We start from the raw sequence: 19,254 nt of genomic DNA on the forward strand, positions 1-19,254 counted from the left end.
GCACTTAGAGGCTGTTTATTATAAGCAAATTAGTATTGTATTAGTTTGATTTGACACAAAGTTTAAGAAATAAAGGAAGACTTTTAAAATGTGTAGTTTAAAATAAACTTTAGATATTTATGTGACTGTAAATTATCTTATAAAATTAAATTATTTTTTGAATATAGAAAGATGTTAATCTTTTTAGAATAAATTAAAAAGAAAAGGAAGATAATCTATTTGGAAAGAAGAAAGTACTAATTTTGACAATATAATAAAGAGAAGAAAGAAAAAGATGAAGCGATGCACCACGAGCCAGTCAACACGTGCAGCTAGAGAGGGGGTGCACGACAAGCCCAACCGCGCCTGCTGGGACTAAAAATGAATAGCCTCTTTCTTAAATTCTTGTTGAAAAAGAAAGTCAGATAGGGTTTAAGGGTTTTATTAAGGGCAAACAAATGGAGAAGAATACGGGAAGTGAGACGAAGAAGATTAATGGAGGAGGGTTTAGGGCGAAAATGGAGCATGCCTTGTATAGCGGCGAGAAGAAGTACGTCATTGGTGGCATCGCCATCATCGGCGTCATCTTTGGTGTTCCCTGGTACTTCATGACCCGAGGTTCGTTAATTTTCCTTCTCCTTATATTACATCTGTTTATCCAAGTTGCTGAGTGTACCAACAATTAATTGTTTTTTAACTCAATATGTGATTACCTCTAGTTGGTGAACCCTTAACATCTACTTGTCCCAATATTCAAGAAAGTTTTCTACTGTCCAAATTACTTCCTTGGAATCTGAGTCCCATTTATTCTTTGCCCTGCTACTGATATGAGAGATTGAACATACCATGGTTGCCCAGAATCCATTTTTTAAGATAACCGTGGTGTGCTTGCACGCAACTCGACTAATTCTATGGTTTACATGCTACCCACCAACACAGATACCGGATAACTCTATCTGTCCTAGTCCTGGACAGATGAGAAGAAATCAAAGGATTTGACTTTGAGACCTCATGGTTCTTAACCCTCTTTATTGCCCACTAGGCCACACCCTTGGGTGCCCCAGAATCCATATCATCAAAGACCACATATTTTTGTGAAAGCGTTGGCATTTTTACCCCATTATGATTGCAAATAAGCTGGCCTCTCAACCCTCAAATCACCAAAAAGATCAAGTCTTGCCGTGGTTTAACGCCACATTCATTAAGAAACAACATGGCTTCATCTCCATAACTAAAATCCTTCATCTCAAACTAGTTGGGTTGATGTATGAATCGTTAATATCCAATTGTTCCATTTGCGCCACTTTCAGTAGGAAGTTGGAATTTTTACGCTACCCAAATTACTTCCCTTGAATCTGATTCCCATTTTTGGGTTACCCTGCTACTGAACCAAGACTAGAAAATGAAAAGCGAAAAAGAAGATTCCCCCTAAACAAGTGTCAAACAAAGTTCAAATATTTACCCTAGTGTAGCTTATAATGGAAAATGCCTCCAAAGTTAGAGAGATTATAAGTTATTGTGAGATTAGGTATTCTCCGATTTGGTAACAGTGTCACCCGTTTTCTCCTCTGTTATGTTATGTAGTTCTTATTGATTCTCACAATGTTGGTCTCTTCTCTTTACCTGTACACGAAATAAAATTGGCAGATAGCACTGAGCTGACTCTTCTTCGATAGCTTTCATGCGCCGAACCCCATACAATTTGTTTCGTAGTCATAGCTTATTGGCCTGAGATTCTCCATTGAAGGAATGGCAAGGAGTGAAATTCAGTCTCCCTCTCCGCTTTGTCTTCTTTTCTTCTGAAGAATGCTTTGACCTGACACTATTCTTAAGCTTCCTTTCTTTGGGAGTAGGATCTCTTTCCTAGGAGCTCATAGAAAGATAGTTAAGTCAGATAGACAATTAGCACACGTCTTGTTATTTGTTGCAATAAGGCAAACACTGGTGGTACGATTTAATGTTTCCATGTACCAAAGCGGTTAGAACGAGCAAAAAGGTGTTGCTTTTGAGCTATCATCTGATGTGTATTTTGTTGCTTTACTTCAAAAGGATATTATTCAATTCTGCTCAATAAGAAGATAAAACATAGGAATTTTTCTCGTCTTTCTTTTTTGGTGGTGGGGCGGAGAGGAGTCTTTGGGGTTGTTCTTTGATTTTCTCATGAATAGAATCTGTCAAGATATGTCTATGTCAAGGGAAACAGACACGTAGAAGTGCAAATATAAGGGGCTGCTGGGCAGCACAACTTTTTTTATTTTTTATTTTTTTATAACCGATAAATACTTGAGGGTCAATTGTACACTGTTTGAAAGTCTATGGTTAATGTACCCTCCCCTCTATCCTTCTCCGCTTGAAAAGGCTGGACTGTTATTCATAAATAAGGCTAAAATGAGGAACCTGCTCCTTTTTACTAAATGAAGTGAAACTAGCAGAGTCGGTATGTATATAGTAAGAGAATTCGAAATAAACAGATGCCACACACATAAAATTCACGCAGTAGTGGTTCTAAAAAACTTCATCTCATGAAAAGATTGTTGGTATAGCTGCATTCCTTCACCCCCAGCTAAATAATTTCTGTAGGGTTCCTAGTTGTAATGTTTTGTTTCATTTAGGCTTCATCAAAAAACAATGTGTTTCATTTAGTGATTTTAAGGTTCTATAGGTCTATGGAGTGTGCTGCATCAGTGCTGATACAACAGACAGTTATCTGCTTATGTCTGTCTATGGTTCTTGTTGTTATGAGGTTTGTTTAGGTCAAATTTATTGAGAGCACCTAGCTTATAACTCAGACCAATTGATAACTAAAAGATATAAAAGGATCTGGATGTGCCATGTACAAGATATATATGAGTCCTAGCAGTTGTTATAAGCATAATGCAGTCTCAAAAGGCTGTCCGATCATGTTTGCCTATGAATATGCTAGTTCACTATTTTCTTCATCTATTTGTATGGAGTACATTGTACTGCGATTTCAAATGGTAAATTCAGCATTTGGAACCCAAATATCATACATCTTATGTAGATGATCCCTTCACTTGGGAAAAAAAAAATGGAAAAAAATTCTGCTGGATCACATATTTAAAATATAATTTATAGATAAAAGAAATAATAAATCGGTGAATCATGCCGTGATGTGTTGGCTGTGGATCCTTATAAGAGTTCTTTTATTTAAAATAGGGAAAAGGGTCAAATTTACTCTCCAAGTATGGTTTATAGATTAAATTTGCCCTCCGTTAGAGTTAGGAGTCAAATTTGCCCCTCACGTTAACGTACTTGTTAAAATTGCCCTTATTATGGATGGAAGTGTGACTAGAACTCCTTATCAGTCCGCATAGTCGCCATGTGTGTAAATAAATTTATTTTTCCTTTAAATCTTAGTGTAAAAACATAAAGGGAAAATGGTCAAAAACACCCCTCTACTTTGATAAATTGGCTAGTTTTACCTTCCGTTATAAGTTGGGATCAAAAATACCTCTCCCGTTAGCAAAGTTAACAAAAATACCTCTAAGTTGACGGTTTTCCCCAAATCAACTTAAAATCCACAATTCATTTAAAGTTACCCTATTTCAAATGAATCTCAATTACTCGACCAGCGACCCACCAGATCAACCCAAAAAAAAAAAAGGAAGAGAGAATCAAATTACCAGATCCACATTTAGCCGTTTTCCCTTCTTCTTCATTTAAAATTACCCTGCTTTAGGTTACTGATATCTTCTTATTTCGTTCAAAGAATTGTTGGTGACTTATAATCTATGCTTATGGGTTAAGACAGACGAAGCCTCTCATGTAAATCTAATGGATGAGTCAGTGTTTGGGTTCAAGAGAGAAGACCCAATATAAAAGATGCAGACCTGGAAGCATCCGCTGGAATTGAAACGAAGAAGAAGGGAAAAGGGCTAAATGTGGATCTAGTAATTTGATTTATTTTTTTTGTGGGTTGATCTGGCGGGTCGGTGGGTCGTGTTTAATTGGGATTCATTTGAAATCGGGTAATTTTTAATGAATTGTGGATTTGAAGTTGTATTTTGTTAACTTTGCTAACGGGAGGGGTATTATTGACCCTAGCTTATCACGGAAGGTAAAACTAGCCAATTTATGAAAGTAGAGGGGTATTTTTGACCATATTTCCTTTATGTTTTTACACTAAGATTTAAAAGGAAAAACAAATTTATTTACACACATGGCGCCTATGTGGACTGATAGTAGTCCTAGTCACACTTCCATCCATAATAAGGGCAATTTTAACAAGTATGTTAACGGGAGGGGCAAATTTGACCCCTAACTCTACTGGAGGGCAAATTTAATCTATAAATCATACTTGGAAGATAAATTTGACCCTTTTCCCATTTAAAATATGACCAGCTTTCTTACCCTTTCCTCCTTTGTGTTGCTTGTTCCGTTGAGAAAGGAACATCGCTACGAGCTATGGACAATGCGTCCACCCATTTGTGTACTCCTCTTAACCTTTATCTGCTGTGGGAGCATTATTCTGTTATAAAATACATTTGTGCTCCCTCAACTCCAATTCATCTTTGGATATCAGGAACGGAGTAAGCTGATTAATCTTTTTTTCCCTTTTTCTTTTGAAGGCTCCAAGCAACAATCTCACCAAGATTACCTGGAAAAAGCTGATAAGGCACGGAGTGCGAGACTTTCATCCTCAACCAAATAATGAAAAGAATTACTTCAATCAGGTTTCCGGTGCCAATTCCTTCAGGCTTTTGAGTTAAAGTTAGATGCGCGGTGTTCCCCAACGACTTATATAAATGCCTCTTTTGGACAATTTTGTGTAATATGAAGCTGTATTGCATACCGAACCAAATCATAATCGAAAGACCTATTTTGTGTCTTTCATTGTCAAGTATGTTGGAGTTGAACATATTGACATTCATTCAAGTCCCTCTTAGTCTTAACATTGGAAAGTTCTCTTGCTGGTATTGTTGTAGAATATAGCCTTTCTTGTCACGTTCGATACTGATTAACAGGTATATTACCTAACTACCTGAATTATGGACGTGAGACACAATTCAAATCTCACAACTTCCATAAGAGAATTGGATATTGGACGTGGATTGTTTAGCACATTATTAGGAGGTGATTAATTAGGATGTGAACAGGAAGTCATATTTCCACCATTGTGTAGAGAAACTAAATGATCACGTCGCTCAAGAGTTTAAGTTGGATATCCCTCTTTAAGGAGGTTTACTTGTATGATATGACAGTATAAATAATTTTGTAAATTTCTTTGTAAGATAACGACAATAACATATCTAGTTTAATCTCATGGGTGAGATTCAAGATCCAAAATATCTTTATATGGTAGTATGAATAAATTTGTATACTATAACGTATGTAACTTAAATTCTTCACATAATATTGCTGGAGTGAATGCCTAAACGAAAGCTGTAGGTGAAAGTAACATTTCTTATATGTTAGCATTTTCGCCATCTTCGTTATCATTATAAAATTGACCACTCGGTCTTTTTGTTCTTGAAGAAACTTAGTTATGATAAGTTACAGGGCATATTGTATCGTGAGAAAAATGCATGACTTCCTTGCAAGTTGCAATAAAGAATTCGAATCTGTGACGCTATAATTAAGAACTTTCTTACTAAGATGTATCTTCTATAGATATCAAGGCGACCGACACAAATCCATATTCATAATATTTGCCATAAAAAGTTGTCCTCATAGGTATCATCAACATTGTTGCTGTTACAACGTTACAGCTCTGTGCCAGATATAATAAGAACTACATATAATAAGAACTTCAATCTTTTATTTATCAATGAGATAGCATCGTATCATCACAGTTAATAAGAACAAACAAGGAGGAAATCCCAATATGTACAAAGAAACCTTCCCCCTTACTTCCTCTTGAATATGTACAGAAACCTCAAACCATTTTCGATTTTAAGAAGATGGGTGGGTTTTGAGTTTTGGATTTTTCGACTAAGAACATAATTCCCAAGTCATTAATTAAAGATCAGATGTAAGGATTAATATGAGAAGTATAATCACGAATGCCGGCACCTTCCCATCCCATCCACTCTTCCCACATATCCCAATCAGGTTCATTCATTCCTCTCATAGAATCATCATTATCATCATACTCCTCAATCATCTCCATCTGTGCTCTTGTTTCACCCCTCAAGTTACTCATCACAACCTGCAACACAAACACATACATCAGTGAAAAGAAATAGAAGAATTTATTTAATGATAAATATAAAAGCGACTACTACGCCCTAATCCCAAACAAGTCAAGGCCTCTTAGATCTATGTTGTATTTTATTTTAGATCATTATAAAGATGTACAATTAAAATCCAAATTCCTAAAAATTATAGACCACTTTTACAAGTTCGTTACGCAATGATAAACATTGGATAGTGATACCATCAGGTTAGGGGCATCTTTCAACATTAGTGAAAGAGACATCACTATGTTTGCTAATTTTATTGGTCAGAAAGACCATCAAAGTGAAGTCATTGATACCGACTTTGACTTTGTTTGTGGGCAAAGAGTCATTGTAAAGCCTTTGGTGTATGCAAAAAGTCATATTCCACAAGGGTCCCACCACTTGGATGTATTCCCACGAAAAGGTTAACTTTGTTTTTAATAGTAAAACTTACTCCATCAAGGAATCCAAGTTCATTTTATTTGGTCCTCTTTCATATTCTTATCTTCTATATACTTTAAAAAAGTGAATCAAAGAAACTAGATGACTAATCCTACTCGACACTCAATATTTATTCACACACTGTCATTATAGCTTAGCCAAAAACATAAATAAAAATTAATGAATCAACATAAAATCAAACGTAGCTGTACGAAAAAACTTACATCGTATGCTTCATTGATTTGGTGAAATTGGACACCACAATTGTTTCCCCTGCATACGTCCGGGTGATACTGTAAATGCAATTAAAGACATCATGTTAATTACTTAACATTTATCATAAGGTTATAAAAATTAACAAAAAATACCAAAATAGGCACCATGTTTTTTCTTGGGTGCTAAATTACCAAAATAGGCATCGTGTTAATTACATAACATTTTATTATAGGCAAATAAAAAGGGACAAAAATAGGCAATAACCGGATTAACCTGCGATAAATTAGTAGAAACATTTTTCCTTTTAAATTTTTCCAGGTCTCAAATAGAAATTCATGGAGCTTGAACGCCATTAAAACGATTAAAAGGATATATTTTAATTATCCCTTGGGGGGTGTAACAATTATAAATCAAGAATCTAGATGGGAAACAATTGAAGGATAAACAAATACCTGAAGAGCAAGTTGTCTAAAGGCCTTTCTAACTTCAGATTCAGAAGCACCTGGTTGAATCCTCAACGTCTTATACGGATCAGCAACCGTAGATGATGAATAAACACAAGAAACCTTAAATCCATTTTTGTTGTTCCTTGTCTTCTTTTTTGATGAATTCCTCAAACGAAACAAAGATGCAGATGCCGCCCCACATCCCCCAATACTCCCCACCATACCCATAGCAGTAGCCATTGATTCTTATTTGAATGTACTCAACCAAGATCCAATGAGAAATCACAAAATATAACAACCTTTATATAGATTAATTACACAAATATCTAATGTCAATCAATTTGTTTCAACCCAAATGGGAAAACGAGACTATTTTTATGTTTGTTAATAAAGGTCAGCAAGTTGTTAAAAATGGAATATAATTTGAAATGGACGTGGAAAAATAGAAGGGTGTCTCGAGTATATATAAGCACAAAAAAGGAAAAAAGAATGGTGTGGTAATTATTTTTTTTTTTTTTTTTTGTTTTTTGAGGTGATAATATGGTGGTGGATATGGGAGGGTGACGTGTCTGTCTCGTTTATCGAGGTGACGTGTCTATCTGAGAGCGGTTTTAGTTTTATTTGAGTGGTGTAAAAGACGTGAGGACAGACAAAACAAGTGAGGCCCATTTTGGCCCAGTCTTTTTTTTGATCTTATCCAAACCTTTTAAATGTTTCATATTTGGTCTCCTTTTGGAATCTTCTTTCTTCAAAGTATATGCCGCTTCTTGCGTTTATTGACCCCTTCTTAATTATTTTATCTTATTTAAAGCGTGTTTTCACTGATGAATGTTTCTAAATTTGACAACCATCTTTAATAGGATTAATATTAAGAATATCTTATCCCAATGTGAGTATCACTTGAAATACGGTTTGCTTTATCCTAATTTTTCGTCCTAATTCTGTTAATTGTTTTGAAGGTCGACAATTTTCGTTAAATGAAAGAAATTTTCAAAATATGATTAAAATATTATGATATATACTAAACAGGTGATTTTAAAAGGACGAGATTAGATGGATATAGTATCAGAAATTTACTTGGTAATAACTTACATACATCTAACATCTACCTCAGACTCAATCATTTACAACAGCATACGCAGACTCAATCACTTACCAAGTGAAATTAATCATGATTAAGAAATACAAGTTGACATATCAGACACCTCTTATTTTGCTATAATCACTGGTGTAAATACGTTTTTACTATTCCTCTGTCTCGATATTGTTTGACTAATCACGAAATTTAAGAAAAAAAGAAATTTTTTTGAAATATGTGGTTTAAAACAGATCATAGATATATGTGTGATTGTAAATCATTTCATTAAGTGAAAGGAAAATTTAAGTTAAATTATTTTTAAATATAAAAATGTATCATTCTTTTTTGGACAAACTTAAAAGAAAAATATATTACATAAATTGGATAGAGGAAGGAGTAATTTTCGTTCCAATAATTTGACATTATTTTTCTGTTCATCTCATAAAAATGTCGACGCATATTTAGAAACTTTTAGTGGTTACATTTTCACTTCAGCCTTAAATTAGTTGCTTTTTAGGATCTACATTTATGAAAAGTAGTAAGATATTTAACATATACTACTATTTAGCATATAAAACAATAATTATTCAATAATTTGTTTAGTAAACCGCGTTAATGATTATTATTAAATAAAAAGAGTAAATACATTACTATTATATATAAGGAACAATGTAATGAGTTTTGTAGTACTTAGTTATATTGTAACTATTTTATTGGTCCAACCTAAATAATTTGCTCTTTCAAATTGCCCTTGAATTTACTAATTATTACTTCATGTACCTAAGTATATTTCCAATAAATCTAGATTCAAACCCTTTTTGATAGCATATATTTTTTATATGTCTTATTTTTGCCCCTACTTTATTTCATTTTTACTTAGATTGACATAATCAATTTGGTAAATATAATTAATTTTGAGTCCTTTAAAAATGCTTAAAAAGTTGTAAATAGTGATGATGTCATATGATAAAAGTAACTATGCACAAAAGTAATCTAAAATGGTGATGATGATAATAACTTTGAAGAACTCATTTGGTACTGGAAGAGTACTTGGTCGATTAAATTTCTTTAGTAATTCTTAATCCCCATTAAGTTTCTCTTGATCTTATTTTTAGCAAAAAGAAATTATTCTGAAAATATAAAGTTAGATTTAATGATATAATACAATTATACAATAGAAAATAAATTTTAAAACTTCTTAACAATTAATAGATTAAAATCTTGAAAAATAAAAGAAAAAACTTTAAATTTTATTCAATTTGCTTAATTAAGTGGGATGGAAAAGAGGAAAAGATGCTTACCAAGTGATCAACTCCTCAATATATTGATAAAGGCATCCTTCTTTTCTTACAAACAATTTAAATTGTCAGAAATCACGAAATCCTTAATTGATTGAGTAAGGAAATTTTCTTTTAAGAATAAAACATCAATGAGTTAATGACAAACTAAATTAATTCTTAAACTTTGTTTTCACGAATTCAATTCTTTTTTAATTATATCTAAACCTAGACTTTAATCACCATATTTGTTTTATCACAAACCATTGTCACATGAAATTATGAGTAATTAATTAATAAATACCAAAATATGCTATTCCTACCTCTTACTAGAAATTATATGCTCACAAATTCATAAAATATTAAAATGTCCTTTTCAATTTATGATTATATTCAGTTTGAAATCATTTTGCATACTTTAAATTATATTACTAAACATCAAGTTATCTCTATCTCTTTGATATATGTTTACTCCGTAGCAAACTTTCTTTCCAATAACAATTCTTTCAATAAATTATCTAATTATGTGATTAAAAACTTGAAAAATGAATAATACATGATTAAGAAGTTATCATCTTAAAAGAGTTGTATTTAAAAAATGAACACAAATTATTATTTTTTAGTTAAAACTTATGAAGTGCATTATTATCTTAATTTTGGGCCCAAATTTATCACGGGCTTCACTGGACCAGTAATAGAAGATCTACATGTACAAAAGGAGATCAAAATCTTGAGAGAGAGAGCATATGAGGTGTTTCCAAGTCATCACATGTGGCTCACTCTGCAATTCCAGTGCGAAGCGCGTGTTTGTACACTTTGGGAACCGTGTCGAGTGAAGATAGGAAACGTCGGTGATTCTGAATGGCCACATGTTTTTACTGGATAATGTATATCCGCTAGATCTCGTGGCAAACAGAACCGTAACGCATACACGGCTTGGATTATCCACATATATACGTGGCATACATGCAATGTAAACGTGGATGCTCCAATTTTTATAGTTTCCGTGCTTTATGGACTTCATTTTTTCCTTAGTTTTAACTGTCAGAAGTTGGCAAGGAACTAGTGCGAAATTACGAGGCTACTTAGCAGGATGCGGCGTTTCGGTTACATATTTTTCCTCCTAACCTAACAATGGATAATCCACCTACAAATTTTTAAAAAAATGGATAATGGTGTATAATAATTAGGAAAGCTGAATGAAAGACGAATAGTTAGAATTACTGAATATTTTTAAATGTGTAAATTACACAATTTTTTTTTTTCATGACGGCCTTTTCAACTTTCTTTTTAAATTGAGGATCCATCGAAAACAACATTTCTATCCCAAAAAGATAAAGGTTTTTTTTTAAACCCAACTTATGAGATTACACTGAATATATTTGTTATTGTTAATACCTTTTTTAGAAAAAAAATACTAGTAGTAAGAATGGTTAGAAATCAGGAAGTGAGTATACATGGTATAAAAACACTACACTGGTATATGTTAAATTCCACATCGTTGGGATTTACAATTACTTTTCTTATGATTTTACATATTCTGGTATTATGAGCTAAATTTTAAGCTTCAATTAGATTAAATGTTCATTTCTCTAGCATACATATTTGTTCATTTTTTTAACATAGATATTTGCCAAACCCCCCCCCCCCCCCCCCCCCCCGCCTCCCACCTACCATGTTATATATGTTGACTACGCTTTAGATGTCCAATTTTGAGGTGTGCATCGATTGACGATTTAAAAATGAATGATTTTGAGCATCTATCACCCGATGAGCTATTTTTTGAGTTGAATTAGACCTTGATTCATTTTCTTGTTATCATATCGAAGCCTATGTTCATCCCAATTTCTTACTTCACCCAATCTTGAAACCTATTATATTTCGCAAGCTCTAGATGTCTTGTCTCAAAAGTGCGTAGATGTGAGATCCCACATTAGATTGGGAATTTAAAAATGTATTTTCGTATATAATCTTGTATTTGTTGGAACCGAAATAATCAGGACGTGATGCGGAAGCTAATAATTGTAAACCTCTAACGACAATAAATCAAACGACAAAGAAAAATATACTAAAAAAGGCATAATATTCTAATTAAATGGTTTGATCAATTGATCTACATATGAAAACTAATATAAAAACATAAAAACTATTGATAGAAAAATCTCTCCCTAAACAAAACTCTCTAAACGACTACGTTATGAATGTTATTGTGTTATGAATGAGAAGAATGAATCCTCTATTTATAGAAGTCTAAATCTTCTCCTACAAGAAAAGGAATAAATATGGTAGAATACTTTTCCACAAAGAAACCCTTTTCTACAAAGAAATACCTTTTTGTGTCGCAATTGCAACCATTACTTAGGGATCGTCTTACACTTTATAACTTGGACGGGTACACCTACATAGTGTAGTTTCGATTTGTGAGTTTGGACGATATTTTTGGAACAAAAATGGATGAAAACGAATTCTAGAAGCAGTTGATGCAAGCTTCACTCGCTTGAAATAGCATTGATATATATTTCACTTCACATAAAACAAAAACGGATGACAAAAGTATAGGAGAACGATAGTTTTTAATTTAATTAATGCTGAAAATGAACTTAGACTTCTTAGAGAAATAAGGTAATTACACTAAGACATGCATGCATGACAGCTTTATTGTATTGTAGATGAATCAATAAATATAATGAATTTGTTATAAATTCCACTAGTTTTATTTCAACCTATAGCCTCAGCATTCTTTATCATTTTTAGGCAGGGGTATCTTGCACCAATAATGTGAAAGAGAACACTGATTGATACCTTTGGCACTACATGCTAAACTAATATAGATAAAATGCTAAAAATCCAAAAAGAAAAGAAAAAAATGTAATAAAGGAGTTGATGGCTAATAAATTGTTTAAAATAACATATCCCCGCTGTCAGTAATGGACGACATTTGATATTTTTCTTTCTTTGGCCCTAAACGTTGCTGATATTTCATGGGGAAAAAAAATTTACTGGGGAAAAAAAATACTCTGTGTTGGTGATCTTGCAGTGAAATTACAATTACAATTACAATTGAAAAATAAAAATGAAGAAATAAAATTTCTTCGGCTGAGGCGCGGATATCTCGCTCTCTTTAAGGAGATTCAAGCCCACTGCAGCAAATTTACCGGTCCAACAGTAATCTTTCTAACTTGTCCCCTCCAGGATACAACAGCCCGAACACGTCGTATAACTCAACGAACTCTGGACAAGATGTTGAGTCCAAAGCTCCACCAAAAGAACACCTTCCTTCAACTAATAAACTCTTTTATTTTTTACCTTCCTCACTTTTCCTCTCTACACCCACAAGTTAAGGATTGAACTTATTTTTTCTTGAATGTATTAATTGGTGAATCATAATTCATCCTTTTATAATGGATGAAAATGTGAAAATCATGGTCAACAAAAAATGTGAAAAACATTGTCACATTTTATATTACAAAACAATGTGAAACTAATGTCACACCCCGTTTTAACCGGGTTCGATTTAGGAGTATGACGTATTGGTGATTCCTGTTTATTTTTGTTTTAAGGAGTCGCCACCTAATTAGTTTAATGGTGAATTAGGACACCTAGAGGTTAACTAAGGCAAAGTTAAAAACTAAACCTCAATTAATAGTCTGCTTAACCAATGTGATTCTAGGTAAGGGCTCTATATTATCCTAAAGGGAAGGGGTTAGGCATCCTTTAGAATCCGTTAACTTACGGTTATCCGACCAAACTTAGGTTAATTAATTAGGGCTAAAGATGCAAATATAATATTTAAAATTAACGAAAATAGCTTATAGATACTGCTAAAGTCTTAAAGAATATATTAAAATATGCTTTAGAGAAAAGATAGTGATTTGCATGAAAGAAGATTTTAAATGCCATTTTCGAATAAAACTTATAAAAATCGCTAAATCTCTAAGCAATAATGCTTTTGAAAAATAAGATTTGGCACTGAATATATGAATAGAAGAAAACACGAATTTTGTGCAATGTTTTAATAAATATTTGAAATAACTAAATGGCGAGATATTAATAATTCTTTTTTCGCGATTTTAGAATATAAACAAAAAATACAAAATAGCTAATGTGAATTTAAATAAACTTATATTGTATCAATATGGTGATATAGAAATGCTTAAGACTTATTTTTTTTTTTTTAAAAAAGGGACATAAATTTCCCTTCTTTTCATTAGTTTTATTAATTACACTTAGCTAAAATGATGTGTGATTGATTCCAAATTTGAAGAGTTATTTGCGAAAATATGCTTGAGTTTACATTTATGTAATAGCGGTGTTTTGAGAATCAAAAATATGAATTTATGCCATCAATTATTCTAGAAGCAAATATCATCTATTCTATGAATAATTTAATGTGGAGAGAAGAAAATAAAACTTACGGGATTAATTATTGGTTCCTCTCTTTAAATTTACTACCTATTCTACTAAAGCTAACCCACTAAATTCGCTAAGGTGCACTTAAATTAAGAAAATAAAACAAAATAAAAAGTTAGTCACATAATACAAGTTAAATGCAACAACATAAAACAGAATGTGTAAAAAATGTAGTGAGATGGGCTTAGCCCATTTTTGGGCTGCTGTGAACAGTGGCGCAGCCCATTTTTGGACTGTTGAGAAACTGTTCACGCTATTGGGCCTTGGCCCTGAATTTCCGTTCCCTTTTGTTTTGCTGCGGATAAAAGGCTGATGGGGCTGATTACGTTGGGCTTTTAGCCCAACATCGACTGCGGAGGAAGACAAGTCCCTCGGACTCATATGCGAGGTTCATGCATAAAAGAAAGATAAGAATTAGTACGCAATCATCATATGTGGAAAATTTAAAGACAAAATATTCATGTGCAAACGAAACATTCGACCCGAAAAACAGAGAACTGGCAACCGAAAACTAAATGACATATGAAGAAATGGGCAGTAAAGCCCAAATACCAAGCGAAGCAGTCAAATAGGTGCAAGCTCAATTAAAACGACAACAGTCACAGGGGTGAGAGCAGCCCCAAAACGTATCAAAACAACAAAAGGAAAATAAAGTAGGCCTAGTCTAGATAATTTAGTATTCAATTTGAAATCAACCCTTTGAACACACATCAGTCACATACATTTTTTCGAAGAGGCCAACTTAGAAAAATGCCATTGTATAAAAGCGAGTCTACGAATAGCATTAATAACTAAATAGTATGCTAGCCCTTCGGAATCATTCTGGGAAAATAGACCGCCTTTGACAAGGAAAATTAAATCTCTAAGCCACTTTCGACATCTCGACTCAAAAGCATATATTCAAGCAAAAAATGGAGAAAGGGATCACTGCCACATAAAACGTCAAAAACGCTAATGCTTAAATATAAAACTAGAAGGGAAAACGACTTGAGAAAGGAATAGAGAAAGCTTAGCACAAAAGTTTAACATATCATTATCCATAAATAATAAACTCCTCCTCATACTCATATTAAGTTAAACTCATAGGCAAGATATTTAAATACTTGACAATCATTTGAACGTATATATATATATATATATATATATATAGCAAATATCAATAGCAACAGATGCCAAACATGACTCTTTGTTAAAAGGATGAAGAACTAAAGAAACTAACCCATTAATTTGAGTAAGATTGAAACTTATACAAAATAGAATTAAACTACTAACTCATACTAAATTTAAACAGATGGAAAACAGCAGAGGGAAGATGATTAAAATACTCGATGTATGCAACACTTGAGAACAAACATCATTCTGACCCTAAACACCTACCTTTGTAGACAGTGTAGTCATAAAGGAAAATAACACATTCGACATGCGGAACACAATCTTAACAGCACAAAGGCTTAAACTGAGCTCAATATAGATGTATAAGCCATAAACAAGGCATGCTTTGCGACTGCCAATAGTACAGCTAGAACAACCACGAAGCTGAATTAATTCGTGCTGACAAACTTTAACAAATCATGCTGGGATTTAAACATTTGACTTCAACTATTGTACTCAAGCTGATCCATTAACATGATACCACATATTAGTCATCAATTAATCCTTACGTTGGCACAGTTTCTCAAGTCAAATGAACTAACACATAACCAACTATCCAATTGGAAGTTAAACCACACTAAAGATGAACACGTACGGCCAGAAACTTATCTGATGGCAAAGATATATATCGAGCAGAGTAACAGGGCACCAAAACGCTTCAATTTCCAGAGGAACCATTTTAAACAAAGGAAAACAACGCCTCCATATACTCAAATAGCATATACACACACATATACATACATGCTTGCTTAATTATAAGGGAGTAAATACGACTAATCAAAGATCAAGCTAAGTGGCAAAGAAACCAGACCAATGTTTAACTAACATACACTTAACCAAATAGCAACTGCCTAATCTAAATTAGAAAAAATGAGCTTATAAGCAACAGCAATGTCCAATCAATCGCACTTCAAATTATTCATTCGGATGTCCAAACAGGAAGCCAAAACTGGTTAAAAAGAAAAACTATTAAGATTAAGCAAGAGCAAGATTTAAACCTATCAGGCCTGCTATAAGTATAAAGCAAATTAAACCTTAATCGAGGGCATCCCAAATATATCTTAAACTAAATTAAAACAGAACGAAAGTAAACTGCCAACAAACAAACAAATGAGATAACAAACTACGTCATATAAGCATTTGAACACATCCTAACGATATGTTGAGCTAAACAGCAAATTAAGCATAGAAACAGGCTACATACTAGAACTGGAAGATAAAAATATGAAGTTTACTGACCTTAGACTAAAGCAAACATCATTCTAAAACCAACAAGCTAACCATATATGACTTATATTAACATGAAATCATTTAACTATGGACTTGTATTAATATTCCGCTAGACAGGCTCGTGATTAATTGAACTAACGGGGAATCATATCCATATGGGGAATAGCTAACGGTAAAGGGGTTTCATAGAGATGCCAATGACTCAAGCTGCTGCTACTCAACTGTCTTGTCGGTATGAATGACCATTAAACATGACCAAATACAAATATTGCTACTTAGCAACCAAACATAAATCTAATAAAAAAGCTAGTAATTAATCAGACTTACTAATATAAACAAATGCTAAACTAACTTAATTTAGACCATAATAATCACCAACCAACATGCAGACACTTAAGAATCTTATATGAAATTAAACAAACTTCTAATACTAAACTCACTAATATGCCACACTAACAGTTAATCCAACATTAACAATCGCCAACATACATAAGCATACCAAGACACTATAAATTCAACTAAGGAAGCTTTTTTACCTTCTTCGAGTGCAGCGAAGTGAGGCCTCGAATCTCCGATCTACACTCGAAATAACACAAACTCCGAAATCTCGGTACTTATACTCGAACGAGCAAAATAGAATGGATTTAGTATTTTTTTTTTTGAGGTAATATGGAGGAAATTGAAACTGTTATCAAAAGAGAATTTGAACGATTAAAGACTGTATTTTCGGGTATTCCAAAGGGATTGAAATAACTCTTATTTTTCACAGATTTCGAAATGGCGATGAGTAATATTTCTTGGGGGTTTCTGCGGTTAAAAACGAATTGTGTTTGGGGAAATTTTATGAATCAAAGATTTCGTTCTTGGGGGTTCTTAACGATCCCAAAAAAATCCCCCCTTTTCGATTCAACCCTACCACCATTTATGGGTCTTTTGACCTTTGTATTGAAGAAAGAAAGAGGAAACGGGGACAGCGTCGAAGTGGGGGCAACAGTGGCGTGGGGAACAGGAAGGCGTGGGAGTAACGTGGTGAAGTGGAGTGACAGAAGGTAACGTGGGGGAGATGGGAGACGAAGGGAGCAGAGGGAAGTGGGGTGTCAGGGGTGTAGTGGATGCGTGGGAGAGAGAGTGATGGGGTGGCGATGGGGACTGAAGAGAGGGCGACAGAGAAGAGGAGCGAAGAAGGAGGAAAGGGAATAGGGTGTGCGGCGTGAAGGAGAATGAAGGGAAATGAGGGGCCCTTATTTTTCATGAAAATGGGTCGGATCCGGGTCAAAATTAAACGGGTATAGGCTGGTAAATTAAAATGATGCCAGGTGAATTAAAGTGTGGACTGGTTTTGTGAATTGGTCCAAAAATAGTGTGAGTTGATTGGGCTATTACATTTAAATAAAAGACCTATTTAAATAACTTGTGTTAAAATATTATTTAATATAAAATATGCAATTATTAGTGCTAAGATAAAAAATGGCGTTGTAATAGCCGTGCAATAATATTTCGAAAATCCACAGTAAATAAACACTATTATTTAATTATGCAAAGATAAATGCGATGCGTGTGCGTAAGCTGGTAAAATGTCGAAATGATAGAAAATTGTGAATTATAATAATAGTAATAAATAATAATAATAATAATAATAATAATAATAATAATAAGTGATAAATGGTAAATGATGATGAGGATAGTTAGTAACTGTAATAGAATAATGCAATGCCGGTATTGATAAAAGGCTAATAATTATAATAAAACATAATATATATTTTCCTTATTTTCCAAAAATATTAGAAGCGCAAATAGGTATTTCGGAGGAGAGGCGGGACAAAATTAGGTGTCAACAACTTGTCCCTCTTTGCCCGGTAATGATGAAAAGAGTTGGCGGGCAAAGACGTTGACTCAATAGCCTATTTTGTCCCGGCTAAAGGAAACTTGAGAAAATTATGACCGAACTCCGGCCTCTGAGTTGCCTACATATCTCGGGTTGCACGAGAATCAGGTCGAGTGTAGTTCTGGGATACTTACGACACTTGAACCCCGATTGGCGCGAAACTTGAAAAATATTGTCCCAGTGTTGAATTGTGATAACACTGGGTATTATGATAGAAATTTGAGAATTCTTGAATGGAATTGCTGGAATGCAAAAGAATACTCGTGATTAGAGACGAGTGTTCGAGGTAGATCTTTGACCCGTGTCGGGAAGTCTGATTATCCTTCCTGACAAATTGCCCCAGTTCGCTGCCGAAGAAATAGTTCCACGAATTGATGTGTGATGCCACTTTAATATTGTCAAAAGCCACAAGCTAAAAACAATTGTTAGCAATAAAGAAATATATGTGTAAATAACACAGGGTTGGAGAAGTTACACTTGCAACCCTTGTTTCGAAAGTTGAATCCACATTCGGAGTTGGATGCCCGAACTGAAATATAAGATTCCCGCATTCGGAGGTGGGTGCCTGAACTTGAATATAAAATACCCGCATTCGGAGTTGGATGCCCGAACTGAAATATAAGATTCCCGCATTCGGAGGTGGGTGCCTGAACTTGAATATAAAATACCCGCATTCGGAGGTGGGTGCCCGCATTCGGAGGTGGGTGCCTGGACTTGAATATAAAATACCCGCATTCGGAGGTGGGTGCCTGGACTTGAATATAAAATACCCGCATTCGGAGGTGGGTGCCTGAAATAAATATAAGATACCCGCATTCGGAGGTGGGCGCCTGGACTTGAATATAAAGTACCCACATTCGGAGGTGGGTGCCTGGACTTGAATATAAATTACCCGCATTCGGAGGTGGGCGCCTGAACAGAAATATAAAATACCCGCATTCGGAGGTGGGTGCCTGAACTG

General features: G+C 34.0%; 2 protein-coding genes across 2 annotated transcripts; one reads left to right on the plus strand and one right to left on the minus strand.

Annotated features, from left to right (window-relative positions):
• Positions 1-310: 310 nt before the first annotated feature.
• Positions 311-4,828, plus strand: LOC132633082 (uncharacterized). Its single transcript, XM_060349296.1, has 2 exons — positions 311-597; positions 4,569-4,828. Exons 1-2 carry the CDS (start codon positions 438-440, stop codon positions 4,649-4,651), a joined length of 243 nt encoding a protein of 80 aa, XP_060205279.1. The 5' UTR covers positions 311-437; the 3' UTR covers positions 4,652-4,828.
• A 910-nt stretch (positions 4,829-5,738) lies between these two features.
• LOC132633081 (chaperone protein dnaJ 8, chloroplastic-like) lies at positions 5,739-7,702 on the minus strand. Its single transcript, XM_060349295.1, has 3 exons — positions 7,268-7,702; positions 6,824-6,892; positions 5,739-6,148 (listed from the first exon to the last, which is right to left on the minus strand). The coding sequence occupies exons 1-3, from the start codon at positions 7,499-7,501 to the stop codon at positions 5,966-5,968; spliced, it is 486 nt and encodes a 161-aa protein (XP_060205278.1). The 5' UTR covers positions 7,502-7,702; the 3' UTR covers positions 5,739-5,965.
• Positions 7,703-19,254: the final 11,552 nt, after the last annotated feature.

Source organism: Lycium barbarum, chromosome 3 (assembly GCF_019175385.1).
Source record: "Lycium barbarum isolate Lr01 chromosome 3, ASM1917538v2, whole genome shotgun sequence".
Classification (NCBI taxonomy): Eukaryota; Viridiplantae; Streptophyta; class Magnoliopsida; order Solanales; family Solanaceae; genus Lycium; species Lycium barbarum.